Genomic DNA, 24302 nt, shown 5'->3' on the forward strand with positions numbered 1-24302 from the left:
AATCTACCACTAGTTATGTTTTTTATGTTTTTTTTCGCCCAAAATAGCGTTTTTTGCCGACAAATGACGTTTTGACCATTTTGGTTACGTTTTATACTAGCTATATAGTGATCTTGAATTTAAATATTTTTACCGTATCTTGCTCTCAGTCCCTTTCTGGACAGTTGTTTCTATAAACTACGTGAACAATCCCTTGAATTGCTTTTTTATTTTTTTTATTTCAGTTGAGATTGCTAGTGCGCTGAATGTTGATTTCAGTCATATTGAGCAGACTGCTCTGCAGATTGCTAAATCTGATCGAGAGACCCATCTTGTCCTAGGTGGGTTAAAGAAACTCTACACACTTGTTTGCTGATTCCATTAGCGCCTGATCCAATCAGGGTTCAGTCATGTGTTTGTTGTCTATTCTGAACCAATAAAAATTGTGTTGCGGTAACATATATCTTTCTATCTATCTCATTATCCAATTAGAGATATGAATCCTTTAGTTAATGAAAATATTTACTTCTACTTCCAGGCATAGTGTTCAATCAAGCCTCCATTTAAAGAGTGGCATGTCAGATTCAAAATGTTTCCCTTTTAACCTTCATCTAAGCTAAAATGAGCAAGATTTTTATCTGGAAGAGAGTCGAATTATGACTTATTTTATGGCTTAAAGGATACTGTTGTTAATAGGACATGTCGGTCTATAAACGGAGGCTCACTTTAACTTTAGTCTTAAGTCCTTCTAAATACAGTTTTTTATATTATTTGAATTCATAAGTGTGAGGAACAAATAGTTTTTTTGTTGATTAATTTCTTTTTTTTTCATTCTAAAATAAAAAAATCTCTTTTTAAAAACAAAATCCTTTTTTAAGGTCGTAATAATCCTTTCTTCAAAACCCAGAACTAAATTTTGTTAAATTGTTTACTTTTGAAGTTTTTTAAAACAGTAATATAATTTGACTCTTAAGTTTTATTGTTTCCGAGTTCCCCATCATTAAAGTTGACTTTCTTATTATCTTTACATCGTTTTTAACCAAATCCTTACCCTACTTTCTATCACTAAATTTACAGTATTTTCTTCTCAATATATTTTGACAAAAACTTTGGCACAGGAGTTTGTCTAAAAATATTACATTTTTCGAAATGTCTTCTTTAAACAAACAACAGATATAGCAAAAAAAAATCAAAAAACGATGAGTAAATAAAATGAATAATACAAACAAAACAAATTGATTAAACAAAGAAAAAAACAAAAGAAAATTTTGTTACCTTTACAAAAAGGATTTTGTCAAGTGAATAGGTTTAAAAAAATACAACTTAAAAAGTCAAGTAAATAATTTGTTATTTTTATTTTTTTTTATTTTAAACTATATTTTTGTGCAGGTCAGCTTGTATCCTACCACTACCTGGATAACCTGGCTAGGCAGATTAACGAGAACTTGCAGCAGAAAGGTAACGTTTAGTGCGCAGGATAAATTATGATGCCGCGTTTACTATGATGCGCTATTGCTTTCTGATGTCGTGCATGAGGCCTCTCTGCATGGAAAAACCTCCCCCTAAATTTTTATCCCATTTCAAGACAATGTTAGACATAAAAAGCAATATTATGACATTGTCCAATATTTATTAAATGTATTTTGATTGGAAAACAAAGAGACTGCAGGAATGACAATTTTTTAGTATTATTAATTTAATTCATGAAAACTTAGTTTCTACTCCGCATTTGGTATTTATCTATATAATAAAACAAGACATTCGTATATATATATGTTGCCTATAGTCGGCCAAACGGCTGGACTGATTGGGCTGAATTTTTTTGTTTATACTCACGGGCAACGTCGGGCCCATCAGCTAGTAAGTTTATATTTAGAAAACTAAATACTTCAATTGTGAATGTATTAAGCTAATCTTTAAATATGTTTACAGTTTGTCTTTTTATTCTGTGATATTTTAGTTTTATTTTGTGATTATTTTGTTTTATTTTATAATTTTGCAGGAACCATCTCTATTCCATCTCTGACTAAGGAGTATGATCTACCAACAGAATTCCTAGTTGATGAGGTAATGGAATATATAATTCCTAGTTGATAAGGTAATGGAATATATAATTCCTAGTTGATGAGGTAATGGAAAATATAATTCCTTGTTGATGAGGTAATGGAATATATAATTACTATTTGATGAGGTAATGAAATATATAATTCCTAGTTGATTAGGTAATGGAATATATAATTCCTAGTTGATGAGGTAATGGAATATATAATTCCTAGTTGATGAGGTAATGGAATATATAATTCCTAGTTGATGAGGCAATGGAATATTTGCGAAATAAATAAATTGGCAAGAATATACGGGAACAGTTTAAAGAGCTCCATATAATCATTTAACTAAAAAAACTAATTATCTGTAACATTAGCAGAAAGTGAAGAATACGACATTTGATGAATTCTTTCGATGTATAGCTTATATAGGGTTTAACTACAGTATTGTGGAGAAATTTTAGGATTAATTTGAGACTTATAAAACGTTTCAATAATGTATAATTACCGAGTTTGAGCTCTAAGTCGACGTTCAAAATCTTTCATTTGGGTGGTTACGTTTAGAGAACTGGTTTTTTTCAATTATTCAATAAACAACGACGAAGAATGTAAAAAAAAGTTCTGCAGTTAACGACTGAGTTGCTTAGAAACAGGTTGAGAAAAAAAATTAAACTTTATCATCGATAGCAAGTAATCTTATTGAGATATTGGTATTTTTAATGTCTCATTGTTCACAAATATTTTTTGTAGTTTTCCTGGAATTTTTCTGAAAAGACGACATTTGAAGAATTTGAAGAAATCGGCGAACAAATCCGTAAAGAATAAGAAAATCAATATAAAAATGAAAGAGAAATATTTGATTATAACATTGATTTATTGACAAATTTCTATTGAGAAATATGTTCCTTAACATCTAATGAGTTTATTGTAGAATTTTTGTTACATTTTCGTCATCGTTATTGAATAATATTTTAAAAACCGATTCTCAAAATCACCCTTTCAAAATGAACAATCTATGAGGATTTTAAAAATTGAATTTGCGCTCTCGCTGAACAAATATGCACCGTAAAACATCTCATAAGTCTCAAAGGAATCTTAAAGGATTTCTCTACAATACTGCATTCTCAGTTCAACTACCATACATTTCCAGTCACTACCATAAGAAACTTAATCTAGAGTGCCATGACCTAAAAATATTCTTATCATCATTTAAGAATAATTTCCATTTATATTCTATATCTTTGTTTTTATTTCGGGATCTTTGCAATTTTGTATATTTTTAATGTCGTCTTCCTATTCTATAGTTTTCTGGTTATCACTGTATTCTTTGATGATTAGTCTTATTTCACATAGAAAAACACCGATATAGAGAAGCATAGAGTACCATCGTCGTTGCCACTTTTTGAATGGATTATTAATTTGAATTTTGTTAACAATCCCTTAGATTTGATATTTAGGTTAGTAAGAGGATTGGATCCATAATTCAAGGATTCAAGGATGAGTCGGATCCGAAGGTTTGTAATATTTTTAAATATTTGGAAAAACATCAGATTTTTGGGTAAAGAAATAGTTAATTTGAAAACTAAGCATTTAACCTGCAGTGGTCGGAGTTTATATCAACACAATGAAGACGACTTTTCTATCTGAATTCTGCATTTTAACAAGCTTTTTTAAAAATTAGAAGTTTACAAGTAAACATTGAGAATCTGTTAATTGACAGCTTCTCTCTGTTTCCATGCTGTTTGAAAGCTTGGTAGAAATCCAAAATTTAAATCGAAAGTCGTCTTAATTGTATTGATAAAACAATGACGACTGTATAATAATTTAATTATTATGATTTTGAACCCTATTTTCTAGATTATTATGACCCTGAACCTTATTTTCTAGATCATTATGACCTTGAACCTTTTTTTCTAGATTATTATGACCATGAATCAAATTTCTAGATTATTATGACCCTGAACCATTATTTCTAGATTATTTTGACCCTGAACCATATTTTCTAGATTATTATTACCCTGAACCATATTTTCTAGATTATTATGACCCTGAACCATATTTTCTAGATTATTATGACCCTGAACCATATTTTCTAGATTATTATGACCCTGAACCATATTTTCTTGATTATTATGACCTTGAACCATATTTTCTAGATTATTATGAACCTCAACCATATTTTCTAGATTAATATGACCCTGAATCATATTTTCTAGATTATTATGACCCTAAATCATATTTTCTAGATTATTATGACCCTCAACCATATTTTCTTGATTATTATGACCCTGAACCATATTTTCTAGATTATTATGACCCTGAACTATATTTTCTAGATTATTATGACTCTGAACCATATTGCGCGAAATCGTGCAAAAGTTCGCGGCATTCTGTCTGCCATTACGATACCGACTCCATGTGCGACTATCATCTCCAGGTATTTAATTTCCCTTTAAAAATAATATTTTGAATATTTTAATTTTTATAAGAAACTTTATTTTTGCTCTTTTCATGCTCAGGAACGTTTTATTTTTTAAGAGATTTGTCATATATTTAAGTATAGTGGTGTAAGTGTCATTTTTATAAATTTGCGTGTTTCAGTCAGAAAAATTTTAGGTTGATTACTACATTTTCAAAATTCTGATCAGCCATGTCTACAAGATTTAAACTTTTTAAAAATCTGGAAAATAGAATTATTTGAATAAGAATTTTTGTGGTGTTAACTGTTCACTGTTCAATAGTTCCGAACACGCACTGATTTTTTTGCAATGTTCAACTTTCTACCATTTGCTTTGTTATTTATTATTGTTTTTAGCAAAATATAACCAGAAATTGTCTAATCTATCCCAAAATATATGAATTTATTAAAGTTACATTGTTTGTCTTGTTAAATTAGAATTGTCAAATGCAAAATAACGAAATGAACCTTTAGATAATACAGGATGTCCCAATTTACATATGGTGGTTCAGTGATGACTTCGAGACCTTTGCTCCGAGTTTGCAATCTAATACCAATAACTTAGTTCAAGAGTCAAAATAAGGGGTATTAAAGAATTTGAGCCGCAGTTTAAATTAAGCGCCGGCTTAAATCTTGAAACATTTGATACAATTTTAAGTGGAACCAACCATGTTTAAGCCGCGGCTTAAATTTTAACCGCCGCTTAAATTCTTTAATTTCGGCCTCAGGAAGGATTTGAACTGAGGATTCAAACTTTGAACCGGTAACAGTAGGCAGTTCAGCGACCCCTCCACTTAATTAAATCTGAGGCCAAATTTAAAGAATTTGAGTCGCGCCTTAAATTTTAGACGCGGCTCAAATAGGGTTGGTTCCACTTAAAATTGTATTTAATGTTTTAAGATTTAAGTCGGCGCTCAATTGAAGCCGGTTTTTGGCGGATTTGAGATGCGGCTCAAATTCATTAAATTCGGACTCGGGTCCCGGTTAATGTTAAAATATTAGTATTAATCAAAGTGCTGTATTTACATCGTTCAAAACTATTTAACAATTTGTCCATCTTCTTAATACATTCTGTAAAGTATAAAGTTGTTCGTACTGTACAGTACTGTCATGCGGGTTTATTACCCGTACAGTGTACACTGTTCACTGTTCATTGTACATTACTGATATATATTGTATGTACATTATATGTACATTATATGGTACAAACTTGATACAGTCGTCGTCGTATATATCAATACAATGAAGACGACTTTAAAAAATATTTTTTTAAATTTCTACCAAGCTTGGATTCTTTAAATGTTTACTTGTAACTTGTAAGTTGAAAAACGCTAGTTTGAAATCAAAACTTAAATAGAAAAGACGTCCGCATTGTATTGATATAAACACCAACCACTGTACAACATGGAGTAAAGTGGTACTGTGTATATATATAAATGTTCTTTACTTGTTACTATGTACACAAACGTATTTGTTGTATTCTTCAATAATTGTACATTATTGTACAGTGTTGTACAGTGTAAGAAAATTGATTTCGACGGAAACCAAACTTTTTTTGTTTGGTGAGAACCTTGGGCATTACAAATTTACAGACTTCCTCTTTTCATTTTATCTTTCTTGTGTTAGAAAATAACTCTCCCGATTTTTTGTTCGTAAAAAAGCTATTTTTAGATTGTTGCATCTAATTGATTTTGTCATAAACTTGTTGAAAAATTATGCGTTATTTAAAAAGTATTTAATGTTTTAAAAAAATTTTCATGAAAATCGTGTAAATGCGCCATTTTCTCAAATTTGAATGTACTTGCAGATTCAAAATGTCGGACTGGGACGAGATTCGGCGTTTGGCCGCCGACTTTCAGCGGGCACAGTCAGGAATTTAAAATCTTTCGAACATTTGTATTAAGTTATCTTTTTAAAACAACTAAAGAGTTTCAACACATTTTATTTGGTTAAAACAATTACTTCCTTTTGATTTTTTTCATTCATTACAATTTAATACAACTTTAATTTAAATTCCCTGAAAGGGACAGTGAGCTTAATTTCAAATAACCTTCCATGCAAGAAGGCAATTCCTAATTCATAATGGTACCCTTAACAGCTTCGTCTGATCAAGTATGTAAAGGAAATCAATGTTTATAATTTTTAACTACAAAAGTGGCTTGTGAAAACGTATAGGAACTATCAGAACTACTTTACATGTAGAAAAACAACATTATCTTCCACGTTACTGATCAAATAAAGGTTTTAAGGGTACCGTTGTGAATCGGGAATTTTCATTATTGCATGGAGGGTCACATGAAATTACGCTAACAGTCCCTTAAAGCGTAGTTTGTCCGGTTCAAGATTTTAAATTGTAAAGCTGGCGCCTCCCAAAAGCTGTCTGAGAGGAACTGTATAGAAATTGTTATGAAGCTCATAGGTAGTCTTTTAAGTATTTGTTATTTATAACTATTTAAGTATTTGTTATTTATAACTTTTTAACTATTTGTTATTTATAACTTTTTAAGTATTTGTTACTAATAACTTTTTAAGTATTTGTTATTTATAACTATTTAAGTATTTGTTATTTATAACTTTTTAGTATTTGTTATTTATAACTTTTTGAGTATTTGTTATTTATAACTTTTTAAGTATTTGTTATTTATAACTTTTTAAGTATTTGTTATTTATAACTTTTTAAGTATTTGTTATTTATAACTTTTTAAGTATTTGTTATTTATAACTTTTAAGTATTTGTTATTTATAACTTTTTAAGTATTTGTTATTTATAACTTTTTAAGTATTTGTTATTTATAACTTTTAAGTAACTGTTATTTATCATTTTTGAAGTATTTGTTATTTATAACTTTTTAACTATTTGTTACTTATAACTATTGAAGTATTTGTTATTTAAGTATTTGTTATTTTTTATTTGTTACTTAAAACTTTTTAAGTGTTTGTTATTTGTAACTTTTTATGTATTTGTTACTTATAACTTTTTATGTATTTGTTATTTATAATTTTTTAAGTATTTGTTTACATAACTTTTTAAATGCTATTTGAGCATGTTAGCAGGATAAACATCAAACATTGTAAATTTGCAAGGCATATTATTATTAAGTTTATGGACCCGTCATATCGTATTTTTTCTTCTCCTAAAAATAGCAATCTCTTGTGATTATACTATCCCAAGTTAGGTTATATTAAGATAGATACTCAAGGGGGTTGCTCTTATTCAAAAGGATTGAGAGTTTTCGAATATAAATATAATCAAAATAAATAGTCAAAATCCACCAATAATAAAAAAAATATTTTGTAATACCCGAATTTTAAAAATTTTGATCACCCCTTTTAATTGTTAAGACTTAAAGCTGATCAATGTGATCTTCACTATTTTAAAAATGTTAATCACTCCCTTTAATTTTCATAGTTGAAGATGATTACTGTTATCTATACTATTTTGAAAATGTTAATCACTCCCTTTAATTATTAGAATTTAAGTTGATTGATGTTATCAATACTATTTTGAAAATGTTAATCACTCCCTTTAATTATCAGAGTTGAAGTTGATTGATGTTATCTACACTATTTTGAAAATGTTAATCACTCCCTTTAATTATTAGAGTTGAAGATGATAGATGTTATCTACACTATTTTGAAAATGTTAATCACTCCCTTTAATTATTAGAGTTGAAGATGATAGATGTTATCTATACTACGGATGGAAAGGAGTATCTCACTCACAGCCAACTTTTGAAAGAGGCAAGCATAAAATTAGTTTAAGGGACTGTTACCGAAAATTTTACTGGTCTTGCATTAGTGTAAATAATAAATGATTCATAGCTGTATTCTTTATCCTAAAGGTAGAAGAAATTTTTTCTAAAATTAAACTATTTGCTTCACCTTTCAGAATAAAACTGCATTTGATTTGAATAATTTTCAGATAATAAGAAAAATAATCGCCATAATTGATGTGTTGAACAACTTAAAGGGAATTATTATTAATTTTAGCACACTTCTGATGTGTTATTGTAAGTTACATAAATAAATCTCTAAAATTGGTATTTGTAAAGTTGACTGAAAAAGAAATCAAATAATTAAACTAAATGTTGAAGAAAATAAGATATTAAAAATTATTCTATAGTATCTTAAATATGTATTTTTGCCTTTGTCTGTTCTTAATAATATGAAGATCATGCATTTTTGAACATTTTGTTTCAGTAATTTTTTTCTTTCTATTAAATGTTGAACAAAAATCAATAGTATAAATCTTTCTTGAGTTACCAAAGTATGCTTTATTTCTTATGTCTATTTTATAATATGGAAAACGTGCGTTCAATTTTAAACTTTTTATTGAACACTAGCTGAAGTGCCCGGCGTTGCCGGAATTTTGAAGAAAAAATAAAAATCGATTTTGGAAAACAAAAATTTCAATTTTTGAAAAAAAAAATTTATAGCTCATCCATGAGTTCCCTAAAAAAAATTTGGTCCAGCCGTTTGGCCAGCTATAGCTTGGTAACATCATCAAATACACTTAAGTATTGTTATTATGTCATCTTACTACATCAGTTTTTTTAAATTTTCACTGTATAGTAAATACCTTTAGTGTCCAGAAGACAAAATTGGGTCGAAAACTAAAAATTGTGAATCCAGGCCTCAACTAAGGTTTTATTGTAATTAATTGAAAAAAAAGATCAGGAGCGAAGAGCTTTATCATTTAGATGAATTTTTTTATTTTTTTTTATTTTTTTGAATTAATGTTTTTTCCTTAGGTAAAAGATGAGCTCTACGTTTCTGGCGGAAGGATAAGTTTAGGTAAAAACAAATATTTTGTTATTTTAACTTTAAATTTTTTTCTGCTGTTTGAATATTCCATTGTCTTAATTCGAACTCATTTAAACTAATATTAGCTCTTAAAGATGTCCGTTAGGGCTAGTATGATGGAAACTTTCCGTAATGATATATCACCATTGCGTTTTAATCTACCACTAGTTATGTTTTTTATGTTTTTTTTCGCCCAAAATAGCGTTTTTTGCCGACAAATGACGTTTTGACCATTTTGGTTACGTTTTATACTAGCTATATAGTGATCTTGAATTTAAATATTTTTACCGTATCTTGCTCTCAGTCCCTTTCTGGACAGTTGTTTCTATAAACTACGTGAACAATCCCTTGAATTGCTTTTTTATTTTTTTTATTTCAGTTGAGATTGCTAGTGCGCTGAATGTTGATTTCAGTCATATTGAGCAGACTGCTCTGCAGATTGCTAAATCTGATCGAGAGACCCATCTTGTCCTAGGTGGGTTAAAGAAACTCTACACACTTGTTTGCTGATTCCATTAGCGCCTGATCCAATCAGGGTTCAGTCATGTGTTTGTTGTCTATTCTGAACCAATACTACAGGAAACCATAGATTTAACTATATATTTATATGAACGAAGAGCTTTATCATATCAGATGAATTTTTTTATTTTTTTTAATTTGATGTTTTTTCCCTTAGGTAAAAGATGAGCTCTACGTTTCTGGCGGAAGGATAAGTTTAGGTAGAAACAAATATAATCTTAAAACTTTTTCTGTTGTTAAAATATCCATTGTCTTAATTCGAACTCATTTAAACTAATATTAGCTCTTAAAGATGTCCGTTAGGGCAAGTATGATAGAAACTTTCCGTAATGATAAGTAACCAAATGTATGATAGAAACTTTCCGTAATGATAAATAACCAAATGTATGATAGAAACTTTCCGTAATAATAAATAACCAAATGTATGATAGAAACTTCCGTAATGATAAATAACCAAATGTATGATAGAAACTTTCCGTAATGATATATCACCATTGAGTTTTAATCTCCCTCTAGTTATGTTTTTTTCTCCGCGTTTTAATCTCCCTCTAGTTATGTTTTTTTTTCTCCGCGATTAATCTCCTTCTAGTTATGTTTTTTTTTCGCCCAAAATAGCGTTTTTTTCCGATAAATGACGTTTGACCATTTTGGTTATGGTTTACACTAGCTACAGTGAAACCCTTAATAAAGAATACATCAAATGTCGTATTCTTCACTTTCTGATAATGGAATGTTGCAAGTATTTAGTTTTTTAATTAAATGATTATAACAACATACATGAAACTGTTCCCTCATATTCATGACTATTTATTTCTTTTCGCAAATACTGAAATTTACGTAATAAAGTATAAAAAATTGTCAAGACGACATTTGATAGATTCTTCCGATGTATTCGTTATTAAGGGTTTCACTGTATATAGTGATCTTGCATTTAAATATTAAATTTACTGTATTTTGCTCTCAGTCCCTTTCTGGACAGTTGTTTCTATAAACTACGTGAACAATCCCTTGAATTGCTTTTTTAATTTTTTTTTATTTTTATTTCAGTTGAGATTGCTAGTGCGCTGAATGTTGATTTCAGTCATATTGAGCAGACTGCTCTGCAGATTGCTAAATCTGATCGAGAGACCCATCTTGTCCTAGGTGGGTTAAAGAAACTCTACACACTTGTTTGCTGATTCCATTAGCGCCTGATCCAATCAGGGTTCAGTCATGTGTTTGTTGTCTATTCTGAACCAATAAAAATTGTGTTGCGGTAACATATATCTTTCTATCTATCTCATTATCCAATTAGAGATATGAATCCTTTAGTTAATGAAAATATTTACTTCTACTTCCAGGCATAGTGTTCAATCAAGCCTCCATTTAAAGAGTGGCATGTCAGATTCAAAATGTTTCCCTTTTAACCTTCATCTAAGCTAAAATGAGCAAGATTTTTATCTGGAAGAGAGTCGAATTATGACTTATTTTATGGCTTAAAGGATACTGTTGTTAATAGGACATGTCAGTCTATAAATGGAGGCTCACTTTAACTTAAGTCTTAAGTTCTTCTAAATACAGANGAATATATAATTCCTAGTTGATGAGGTAATGGAATATATAATTCCTAGTTGATGAGGTTATGGAATTTATAATTCCTAGTTAATGAGGTTATGGAATATATAATTCCTAGTTAATAAGGTAATGGAATATATAATTCCTAGTGGATGAGGCAATAGAATATATAATTCCTATTTGATGAGGTAATAGAGTATATAATTCCTAGTTAATGAGGTAATAGAATATATAATTCCTAGTTGATGAGGTAATAGAATATATAATTCCTAGTTGATGAGGTAATAGAATTTATAATTCCTTGATGAGGTAATGGAATATATAATTTCTTGTTGATGAGGTAATGGAATATATAATTCCTTGTTGATTAGATAATGGAATATATAATTCCTAGTTGATGAGGTAATGGAATTTATAATTCCTTGATGGGGTAATGGAATATTATATATAATTCCTAGTTGAATAATTTTTTGAAAACCTATTCTCAAAATCATTCCTTCAAAATGAACAATCTTTGAGGATTTTAAAAATTGAATTTGCGCTCTCGCTGAACAAATATGGACCGTAAAAACATCTCATAAGTCTCAAAGGAATCCTAAAAATTTTCTCTACAATACTGCATTCTCAGTTCAACTACCATACATTGCCAGTCATTACCATAAGAAACTTAATCTAGAATGCCATGACCTAAAAATATTCTTATCATCAGAATAAAGAATAAATGCCATTTTTATTCTTTTTCTTTGTTTTAATTTCGGGATCTTTGCAATTTTTTTTTATGTCGTCTTCCTATTCTATAGTTTTCTGCTTATCACTGTATTCTTTGATGGTTAGTCTTATTTCACATAGAAAAACGCCGATACAGAGAAGCATAGAGGACCATCGTCGCTGCCACTTTTTGAATGGATTATTACTTTGAATTTTGTTAACGATCCCTTAAATTTGATATTTAGGTTAGTAAGAGGATTGGATCCATTATTCAAGGATTCAAGGATGAGTCGGATCCGAAGGTTTGTAATATTTTTAAATATTTGGAAAAACTTGAGATTTTTGGGTAAAGAAATAGTTAATTTGAAAACTAAGCATTTAACCTGCAGTGGTCGGAGTTTATATCAACACAATGAAGACGACTTTTCTATCTAAGTTTTGCATTTAAACAAGCTTTTTTACAAATTACAAGTTTACAAGTAAACATTGAAAATCTGTTAATTGACAGCTTCTCTCTGTTTCCATGCTATTTGAAAGCTTGGTAGAAATCAAAAATTTAAATCAAAAGTCGTCTTCGTTGTATTGATATATACGACGAATACTGTAAAATAACTTTATATTTTAATTACTATGACCCTGAATCATATTTTCTAGATTATTATGACCCTGAATCATATTTTCTAGATTATTATGACCCTGAACCTTTTTTTCTGTATTATTATGACCCTGAACACTTTCATCTAGATTATTATGACCCTGAACCATATTTTCTAGATTATTATGACCCTGAACCATATTGCGCGAAATCGTGCAAAAGTTCGCGGCATTCTGTCTGCCATTACGATACCGACTCCATGCGCTACTATCATCTCCAGGTATTGAATTTCCCTTTCAAAATAATATTTTGAATATTTTAATTTAATAAAAAACTTTATTTTTGATCTTTTCATGCTCAAGAACGTTTTATTTTTTTAAGAGATTATTCATATATTTCAGTATAGTGGTGGAAGTGCCATTTTTATAAATTTGCATGTTTCAGTCAGAATAATTTTAAGTTGTTTACTACATTTTCAAACTTCTGATCAACCGTGTCTATAAGATTTAGACTTTTTATAAATCTGGAAAATAGTATTCTTTCAATAAGAATTTATGTGGTATATTAAACACTGTTCAATAGCTCCGAGTCCGAACACGCACTGATATTTTTTGCAACGGTCAACTTTTTACCATTTTATTTATTATTATCGTTTTTAGAAAATAATAACTATGAATTGTCTAATCTATCCCAAAATATATGTATTTATTAAAGTTACATTGCTTGTCTTGTTAAATTAGTATTGTCAAATGCAAAATAACGAAATAAACCCCTAGATAATATAGGATGTCCCAATTTACATGTAGGGGTTCAGTGACGACTTCGAGACCTTTGCTACGTGTTAGCAATGTAATACCAATAACTTAGTTCAAGAGTCAAAATAAAGGGTAAAAAGCTGTTTGCGTATTCTGCAAAGCTGAATGATGTGATATTTTTTGCAATATGCACATGTTTGTATACAGGAATTTATCATTTTATTACATTTTTCTACAGTACAACAAACATCACATTCAAAACTCTTGAAAACAAAGCATTCTACGGAATACAGCTAATATACAGGGTAACCCACAAAGGACGAGACTTTAGAAATTGAATTTTCACAATATTTTTATTTTTAAATATTTATATGATATCAGATGGAAATATTTTGAGATTTATATATTTCTTGTTCTTCATTTTCGTCTTGTTCGTACATCTTTCAATCATATTTCAGGTAATTTTGAAAATAAAAAGAAAAGAATTTTTTTGGTGTCCTTGTAGTATGCCACTTTAAAAGAAAGAACCATTTTTTCTGAACTCTGTATTGCATTTAACTTGTTGAGAAGATCTTGCTTTCTGTTTTCGGAACTCTGTATTAAAAATTGTTAACTAAGTTGCATCTGACTAAGCAAAAACACCAATTCTGAATTTTCTTGGGGGCAGGTAGGGGGGGGGTAGAGCAATCGTCTCATCCCCCTCTCCAGTGGGGGGGAACGTCTTCTAAGCCCCCATCTCTAATATCAATAGATTTCCACTTTTCTGATCAATTCTTTCTTTTTTCTTCTTGCTTCTTGTTTTTACACTTTCAGGCCTTTCCAAATAGTTCTTTTGACATCAAGTTGTGAAGCAGGTAGGAGAAAGATAAGGAGGTTTGAAGGAGGAAGGGTATAGCTGGGATTGCTTACTGTGTTCCTTTTATTATACCCTTTCCGAGTTAATGGGCATTAAGGAAACCTATAACTGCACCCCTTATGCAAAATGGGGAGTTGTAAGCCCTAAATCCCCAAAGAGAGGAATCTTCCACAGCAGTCCAGTCCTCACAGCTGGTCATGTAAAAAACTGGTATCGTTGTGCATGGCTTGTATTATACCCATCAGTTACACCAGGCTGAAGATTATCTGGGACCGCTAGAAGAGAGATGCATTCTCTTCTCTGCATCTGTAAACTTTTCTATCTTTTCCTAATCATTGAATAAGCCATAAAAATATTAAATTGAAGGCAGAAGACTTAATTTAATTTTGGAATCATCTGATTTATAGAGTTTGAGGTCGTTTAAACACTTTCATCCTTTGTGGGTAAACCTGTACTAGGAATCAATAGTTTAAATCAAAAATTGTTTACAAAGACGACATTGCAATCGTCCATCAATTCCCATGTTATTAGGGCACCTGGTGTAGTTTCAGATCTGTTGCAGGATGCCCATCAGAACCACTTTATGTGGTCCTGTTTGATCCACTGGTAGCATCTTTCTATAGGATTATGGGAGCCGGGGGTGCCGGAGCTCAGTGGAGTTAGCCCCGATGGCGGTCTGGGCTCTCCAAGACGGGGGGGGGGGGGGTACTTTTCTTTCCCTTTTTTATCTTATCTTATATTATTCAACACTTAAGGTTTGGATTAAACGAGAAGCTGTTCTTTAGTCTCGCTGATGAACTTATTAGAATTAAGCACATCCCTGGAACCATTTCAGGTATCTATCTTTTATCTATTTATCTATCTATCTATATATTTATTTATCTATCTATCTATCTATATATTTATTTATCTATCTAGGAGGAAGGAATGTAGCTAAGGCTACCTATATTCCCCACAGTTACTCTAGATCCCAAAACTCTTGGATTGAGGATTTCTACACCAGTAATTCATACATAGAGGTCAGTTCTTTTTACAATTTATATGGATGTTTTATTTTTTATCAAAATACATGGCATCTAGACATAATCATATAGTAAAAGGTGTACATTAAAAAAGGTTCCTGCTTACATTTACAGTTTCAATTCTAAAACTCTCAGTATTGGCAATAAAAGCTTGCGAATTCATATTTGCCTAATATTGTTTAAGATTAAACTAGTCCATGCAAAAACCCGGATTTGAAAATGATTTAGTAGTTATTTTCGGTCATCTACGACCCGGCGTTGCAAAATGCAGCTACCGCCTAGTCGGACTGAAGACATTCCATAGACTTTATCAACCTAGTTTACTCTACTGAAGTTCTTATTTATGTCCATATCATTCTTCTCTTCAGGGTTTGCTCTTTATTATGCCATCAGCAATATAAGATCCTTGATTTCAGTCATTAATAAAAGGTGAACCATACATTTAAAGATACTTAGAAGAGCTTATTACCCTATTTTCTCTGTCTGTAGAGTGTGGACATCTAAAAGCTTTTTTAGTTTTGTAAAAATAATAAGGATTTTTGCCATGCTTTCTTTGTATTATACAGGGTGTCTCAATAAACATGGAAATTAAGAGACGAATTCGAAATCGTCTTTGCAAAGAATTAGCGTTGTGTTACCTAATTTAAATGGTCAAAATAAAGTTATGTCTGCTAGAGTATATTTTATGTAAACTGTAAAGGACTGTTTTGTTATTCCGCAAAACGTTGTATGATGTTCTGTAACATTTCTGCAAGATAAACAGTGAAGAGAGACAACTGTACTGTGTTTGTAAACACGGAATTTCTTTTATTTTTAAGTACACCTCTGTATGCTATAAAAACATAAACAAACAGATTCTGAACTCTAGCAGACGAATTATAGCTTCCATAGCAGGTATCACTATACTAAATCAAAAATTCATTTACAAGGACGATATCAAAATCAGGGGCGGACATAAGGATTCTGTAGGGGGGGGGGTAAATATTTTTAATTTGGCGCGCGAAGCGCGCCGAATTTTTTTTTACCCCCCCCCCCCACCCCCTAGAAAAATATCATTATGTATCTCAAATTATTGGTTTTAATTGGGGTTGATTTGCATTTTCCACTCATTTCTGGGATTTACAAACTCAATCTAATAAAGGCTTCATGACAGACCTTTCAGCTTTCACCTTGTTTTATATCTTTCATTATAGTCATTCATTTTACATTAACTACAAAGATCTGTAAAAAAACTGAATTTATTTAAGTTTAACTAAACTTTTTACCCAACATTGACAAAAAAGGCAGTAATATAAAAAATTATAGTTTTACTCTAAGAGGAAAAAGATGTTACTTTTTTAAATCTTTAGAAAAGCTACTCTGCAAAACTTTGAAAAAATATGGTCATTACTCATTGTTAAATTTTCTTGTCGTCAATGTAGTATGTTAAGATCTTAACGAAATCTAATGTGGAAATGACATTATTTATAAGTAAAAAATAAAAATGTTTTTTTATTGTCCACACCATTTTTTTTCTATTAAAAAAACATCTAATTTTAATGACATTGACTATTACTTTAGAATTTAGAATCATTTAGAATATGTTGACTTAAAATTTGAAATATCTGATTCCGACGTATCTGCACAATGTTTTCTGCGTTAATTTCCTCTGAGGAGGCATAATATCTGAAATTTACATACAGGAATATGTTTTTATTTGCAAAACGAAAATATCGCCGCCATCTTTGATATTGTGAATAAAGGGAGTGTTTGGGAAACATGATAAGGGAATAGGCTGAATCCTAATCAAATTTGGATTGAATCGCTACTATAGTTTTACTTCTCTCTGTTACGTCTATCAGGAGAAAATGGTTGAAACGCGGATTGTCCAAGAACGTAAAATTTAATTTTTCGCGAACACTCCCTTTAAATAACGAGTCACTTGTGACTTAGCAAATGTTGGTTAAACATTTTTTTTCAGTATGATTCTGTGAGCAGACTAGGAATATCTGATCCAATCGTATTCTTGAAGAAAAAGTAAATTTTATTATTTTTTATTATCGTTATAAAGTTTCTTAATTTTAATTCATTTTTTAATTTTATTATCATTATGAGGGGCTATTCATTTCTTGATTGCTTATGTTAAGAGGTTTGTATTCTTAAAGAACAAATAAACTAATTTTATTGTATTATCATGATGAGGTTCTTATTGATTTTAATTGTATTTTATTCCTGGAAAAAAAGAACCAAACTTTATTACGTTAAACTAAAGTAAATTGCACGTAAAATTGACATATGGTTTCAATCATCACTTTTATCATTGATTGATTAATTGATTGATCTAGGTTCAAGGATGAAAAGATGGTTTACTTGGATACTTGTGTTCTAGGTCCTGCACTTCTTGATCAGGTTTACATCTCTTTTTATGTTTCTAATTTTCTAGCTCTTACGCTCTCCAGCTGTCTAGCGTTGTATGTTTTTATATTTCGTTCTAGCTTTCTTGGTCTCTAGGTTTCTAACTTACTAGCTTTCTAGCTTTCTATGTTTATATCTAGTTTCTAGTTAACCAGGTTTTTGTTTATAGCTTAACAGTTTTCTAACTAACTTTCAAGCTTTCTAGTTTTCTAATTATCTTTTTAGCTTTCTACCTTTCCAGGTTTATATCTAGCTTTGTATTTTTCTAACTACCTTTCTAGCTTTCCGGGTTTATATATATGTATAGCTTTCCAGTTTTCTGACTAACTTTGTAGCTTTCAAGCTTTTCAGGTTTTTACTTATCTAATTAACTTTATAGCCTTCCAGGTTCATATCTAGGTTTACAGTTTTCTAACAAACTTTCTCTTACTAGCCTTCCAGGTTTATTTATAGTTTTTTTCTTTTCTAACTAACAAGTTTTCTAACTCTCTTTTTATATGTATTAAAGAGGATGTTCTCCAAATTTGGTTAGACAGGTTATAAAGCTCTTTTATTCAGATAGAGACTGCTGTAAGTGAAGCTCTTGGAGCAGGTTCCTGGATAGATCTTGTACCTCTTCTACCTTCTATACTTTCACAGGTTAGTTAGTTCATTCATTCATTTATTCATTTCATGCATTCTTTCATTCATTCATTCATTCATTCATTTATTCATCATTTCATTTATTGATTTCAATCATTTATTCAGTCACTGATTCATTTATTCATCCTTTCATCCTTTCATACATTCATCCTTTATTCATTTGTTCATTCATTCATTAATTCATTCATTCATTAATTCATTCATTCATCCTCACTTCAGCAAATCTTGCCATCCTTTCATTCTTTCATCCTTTCACCCATTCATTAATTCATTCATTAATTAATTCATCATTAGTTCATTCATTTATCCATTCATTCACCTATTTATGCATTAATACTTTCATTTAACATTATCTTAAGATTATTTAGTATTTTCTTGTTCATGTTATAAATCAGGCATTGTACAGTTGTACATTTGAAAAACTATTTACATTTACCATACTATATAGTTTACTTGTGTACTGTACTGTGCTGTACTATACTGTACTTTTTATTATACTGTACTCTGTATTACACTGTACTCTGTATCATACTGTACTGAGTATTATACTGTACTCTGTATTATACTATACTTTGTATTATACTGTACTCTGTATTACACTGTACTCTGTAGTTTACTGTACTCTGTATTATACTGTACTCTGTATTATACTGTACTTTGTATTATACTGTACTTTGTATTATAATGTACTCTGTATTATACTGTACTCAATATTAAACTTTACTGAAATGTACTGTACAGGAGGATGAGGCTCAGCTGGTATCCAGTCTGGTGGGAGGTCGGGCTGGTACACTTATACTGGGTGGTACAACCCTGCTTAGCAACAAACTGGTTGAGGATGTTAAAACCGGTTTAGAAGCTGATATGGAGTCCAGGGCCAAACAGGGGTGTACACAATAAACAAACAAAACTGTTTAAAACAACGAAAAATCCATAATTTTTTTTTTATTTTAACAAAAATGTCTGTGTTTTGTTTATTGTTTATTGTACTGCAGGATGTAGAGAGTGGATTGGTTCAACAATGTTTGGTTGATAACAGGGGGGCAAAGGTAGAGTTTCAAGGCAGTGATCTTTGGGGTCTTGGGGTGATTTGGGTCTTGGATTTACAGTGGGCTTCAATCATTTTGAAATTTAGGGGAAACTCATAAAGTTGGGATTTAATGATGACCCTATCAATTTGTGATTCACAAGCGGCACAATCAATTTGGGATTTAGAGGGGGCGCAATGAACTTGTGATTTACAAGGGACAAAAGGTGCGCAATAAATTTGGGATTTATAGGGGCCCTATCAATCTGGTATTTCGATTGGGCCCAATCAACTAGGGATTTACATGAAGCCCAATCAACTTGGGATTTCCTGGGGTTCCCAATTGAATTGCATGGGAATTAATTGAAGCCTCAATTAAATTGGGAATTACAGGGGTTGCCAATTGAATTGGGTATTTACAGGGGCTCCCAATATGCAAAAGAATTATTTAAAGTCTCTTATCAGCTTGGGAATTACAGGGGTTGCAAATTGAATTGGGATGTACAGGGGTTATCAATTAACATTGTAACGTTAACATTAATATTGTTAGTTTCTTGATAAACTCGAGAATTTCAGGGGGGTCACTATTATCATGAAAATTATTAGGAGTCCCGATAAACATGGGAATTTCGGGAGCTCCCAATCAGCTTAGGCTTTACAAGGGTCCCATTAATTTGGGGGAAAAAAGGAGACCCAATTTTTATGGGAATGGAGCTGAAAGTTTTAATCACGCGGCATTTAATGAAACCTTATTTTATAAGTATGATAAAGTATTCGACTTCTATTAAAGAAATTTTCTAAATGTGGTTTGCTTTTTTCATGTTTTTGGGAAAATTGCCAATTTTAATCAATACCATTTTTTTGAGATTAAGTCATAGTTGAAAGGGGTCTTGGGTTGTAATAATATTTGTCTTCTCAGGACCTAGATGAAGAAAAGATTGACCGTAAAGATGAACGGCGGAAGAAAGCTGCCGGCGGAAAGGCGGGGGGCGGAGCCCAGGGCAGAGAAACTAAAACAAAATCTACTAAGAAGAAAGGTGGGAAGAAGAAGGATGATGATTGGGAGGATAGTGATGAAGAAGTGGAGAAGAAAGGAGGGAAGGGGGAGAAGGGAGGGAAAAAAAAAGAATTGGAGTACAAGGTATCTTTTATAAACTTGGAAATTCTGCCTGAGCTGAAAACTTTAGAATGAGATATACTTAATCCCGATTACTTAATCTGAGTATCCAATGGACACACTTTTGATTTTCTTCTTAAACCGTTCTTTCTTGGATATAGTAGAGAAAAATCAAAAACCGGTTTTTTAGAATTAGAAAGTCCCTCCTGTTTCTGTATGTTAATCTTAATGGCGCGTAAAGTTTTAAATTTATCGGCTTCATATTCGTGACTCTGATTGGTTGGATTTTTTTACACTTTTCACAAGTACAAAATTAGGTTAGTCTTGATATTAAGAAAAAGACGGGATAAAGCATTAATCTCGATATCCACCATTCTAAAGTTTTCAGCTCTGATCCTATGAACACAACAAAAGATACTTATTTTATTGCATATATTATACATATCGGTAGACAGAACTGCGCATATTTCCTGCACCCATTATTTAAGTAATGGTTAACTCAATTCTTCCTGTGTTTATAGTTCTTGGTTAGTTACGAACCTATTTAACTGAGCTCAGAAATAAAGGGACAGTGGTTGTAATTTCAACTGATCCTCTATTTAAAGAGAGTCTTTTTTTGATCATATTTTTTCCTTTTTTTGAGTCAAAGATATTGTGTTAACAATAATAATAATAATATTTAGAGTTTTGCTGTTTTGAAACAGGAGATATCTGCACTCCCACATCTTCAGGTATCATTAACTGAACAATAGAATTTTTACAACTCTCAACTGTACTGTATATTATATGTACAATGTATATGGTGTATAAAAGGCGTTTTTTTTTGGAGGCTTTATCTCTCTGCATGGTTGTCGTGTACATACCTCTAATTGGTGTACACTGTACAGTGTACATCGATCGGAAATATGTTACAGTGAAACCCTTAATAACGAATACATCGGAAGAATTTATCAAATGTCGTCTTGACAATTTTTCAATGAGTTTTATACTATATTACGTAAATTTCCGTATTTGCGAAAATAAATAAATAGCCATGAATATGCGGGAATAGTTTTAAAGAGTTCCATATAATCATTTAATTAAAAAACTAAATATCTCCAACATTCCATTATCAGAAAGTAAAGAATACGACATTTGATGAATTCTTTCGATGTATTCGTTATTAAGGGTTTCACTGTATGTAGATTTTTTTATGTCTTATGTCTTACATACCATAAACTCTAAACTTTTGAGTGTTTATTTATTTGTGTATTTATGGTGAGAGCTTTAGTATCTAAATTGAAGTTTTTTAGACACCTTGTAAGTACATAAATAATACAACTGTTACTAACTTAATCTTAAGTCTGATTTATGATCTTGAATTCAGAACACAAACAGATCTTTAAAACGAAAATAAAAAAGAACACAGTTGGACATTTTTAATTACCCTGAATGTATGTTTTTCTTGATTGTTTGAATCAAAAGTTGTAAGAGTTCTAGCAAACTGTTGTAAGTTGTAAGGGTTTTTTTAAATTGAGTGTCTGCCCGCACGCCTGCCTGAAGATCAACTTAAAATTTTTCACCCTTAAATGATTTCTAAAAAAATTCTCTACAAAACTGCACTCTCAGCTCAACTACCATGTCTAGCCAGACACTCCCTTTAAATATTCTCTTTTGTTTAAGGATTGTGATGAGGAGATCTTTGGAGAGTTGGCAGAATATTTACAGGTCCATTTTTATCCACAGTCGAGAAATAGGAACATATAATCACATAAGGCGATTCTAGTCACTTTTTGAAGAAACAAATTTAACTTTTGCATGTTGCCCAGGGGCGTATTCAGGCATTTGTCCAGGGTGGGCTTAAATTTTTTATTTTTCCAGGGGGGGGGGGGCTCAGCACCCGTTGGGGCCTGAAAACCCCCTTAAATCATTAGATTTCACTGGTCCAGGGGGGGGGATTAGGGGGGAGAGTCAGAGATTGACAAGCTAAATAATATATATTTTTTAAATCAAATATTTTGACAATTTTTGTCAGGATGAGTTGGATCGGCGGTATAAAGAGGTTTCTAAGGAAGTTTATCAGTCCACCCTGGCAGCCAGCCTTCAGAGTAAAAAAAGAACACATTCAGATTTACAGGTATAAATATAGTAATTAAGGGGGGTGGGAACAAAATTATACAGTGGTAGGCGAATTTAACAATACAATAAAGACGACTTTTTATCTCAATTTTGATTTACATGATTATATCAAGCTGTTAAACAGCCTTGATACACCTGAACATAGAAGTCAATAGAATCTTCTTTTTGGTTATCTTGTAAACTTCTAAATCGAAAAACGCTTGTTATCAATCAAAACTTAAATTAAAAAGTCGTCTTCATTGTATTGATATAATCGCCTGCCACTGTATATAAACTTGGTTGAACAAAATTGCATTCAAAGTAAGAGATGTGCACTTTGTACATTGTACGTTCAGAGTACATTGTACAGGGTGTACAGCTACGTACACTATATGTTAAATGATGATAATAATTTAAATGTTTATAAAAATAATAATAATAATAACATGATAGTCACTAAATAGTTTAAATGGTTAAAAAAATTTAAATGTCTTATTTTGGAGTTTTGAATGGTAAAATTTAATTTTTAAATTGATTTGTTTTAACAAAACAATTGTTTAATTAATGTTCAGGAGAAGGTGAACAATATGTTCACAACTCTTCGTCTGAATGAACGCGCTATTCAGGAGTTCAAAGTTGACGAACATAAGGTGAGCATTTCATAACAAGTTCAGAAAGATATAAACTTCTAATTGTACAATTGTTAAAATTAATTCGAAATATAAGGAAGACGATTTTTCCGACTCAAATATCTCCTCTACAAGAGGATACTCACCCTGTTCCAAGGGTTCTAACTCTCCTCTACAAGAGGATACTCCCCCTGTTCCAAGGGTTCTAACTCTCCTCTACAAGAGGATACTCACCCTGTTCCAAGGGTTCTAACTCTCCTCCACAAGAGGATAATCTCAACTCTAATGAGTTTACTAGGCGAACCTGGAGAGAGCAGAAACCTGTTGTTCCAGTTCTAGTTGATCTGCACCACCAATATGAAGTTATACATTACCAACATGAAGTTGCTGCTGATGTCTTTCTTTTTCCTTTATTAATTTCTAAACCAACCAATTTACAATCTTTATGTCTTGGTCAAATATTTCAAAACAATATTATTTTTCATAAATAAATGTTATAGAATATTTGGTTTTTTTCTGATTTCTTTATTAGAATATTTCTGACTTTTTTAAAGGTCAACAACAATTTACTATGTACATCTAATGTTTCTTGAGACATGACCTCCTCAAAATATTTTGACCTCAACCTTTGATGATCATATATATTTAATTCCTGGAAATCCGGTAAAAGTGAGAATCCTTGACTTCCACTGAAACAATGACCGATCCATCAAATCATTGACCTTGGGGTTTTAGCAGCTTTAATGCTCATCATTTGGTAATTCAACCTCAAGTTATTCTATTAAATCTTAGACTGCGCTCTCTAAACACCTTCTGAAAACGCTTGGTTCTGAGCTTGTGACAGAAATATTTCTCTACCTGGCCGAAGATAATATGATAAAGGTAGTTTTCTAATTTACTCACTAGGTGTCTCTAAACATGACATTAACTCACTATTATTATCATTATTAACATTCAACCTATAGTCAAAGAATCATGATCCTCTGAACATGGTTAAGGTAGTTTAGACATTTACTCAATAGGTGTCTCTGAACATGATTATGGTAGTTCTAACATTTACTCAATATGTGTCACTATACATGATTAAGGTAGTTTCAACACT

At 31.0% G+C, this 24302-nt stretch overlaps 1 protein-coding gene and 1 long non-coding RNA gene across 2 annotated transcripts; both read left to right on the top strand.

Annotated features, from left to right (window-relative positions):
- Nucleotides 1-224: 224 nt before the first annotated feature.
- On the top strand, nt 225-24082 carry LOC111716737 (E3 UFM1-protein ligase 1; the record flags this gene model as incomplete). Its single annotated transcript, XM_023492216.1, has 19 exons — nt 225-320; nt 1369-1437; nt 1982-2046; nt 3482-3538; nt 9234-9276; nt 9665-9760; nt 10852-10947; nt 11601-11608; nt 12312-12368; nt 17255-17310; nt 17619-17682; nt 18247-18327; nt 19072-19206; nt 19326-19379; nt 20277-20498; nt 21158-21205; nt 22489-22590; nt 23144-23221; nt 23993-24082. Coding segments are annotated over 19 exons (1517 nt in total), but the record flags the coding sequence as incomplete, so codon positions are not given.
- LOC111716738 (uncharacterized) lies at nt 6840-8224 on the top strand. Its single transcript, XR_002768579.1, has 2 exons — nt 6840-6901; nt 8150-8224. It is a non-coding gene; the product is annotated as an uncharacterized LOC111716738 (long non-coding RNA).
- Nucleotides 24083-24302: the final 220 nt, after the last annotated feature.

Source organism: Eurytemora carolleeae, unplaced genomic scaffold, assembly GCF_000591075.1.
Source record: "Eurytemora carolleeae unplaced genomic scaffold, Eaff_2.0 scaffold2176, whole genome shotgun sequence".
Taxonomy (NCBI): Eukaryota; Metazoa; Arthropoda; class Copepoda; order Calanoida; family Temoridae; genus Eurytemora; species Eurytemora carolleeae.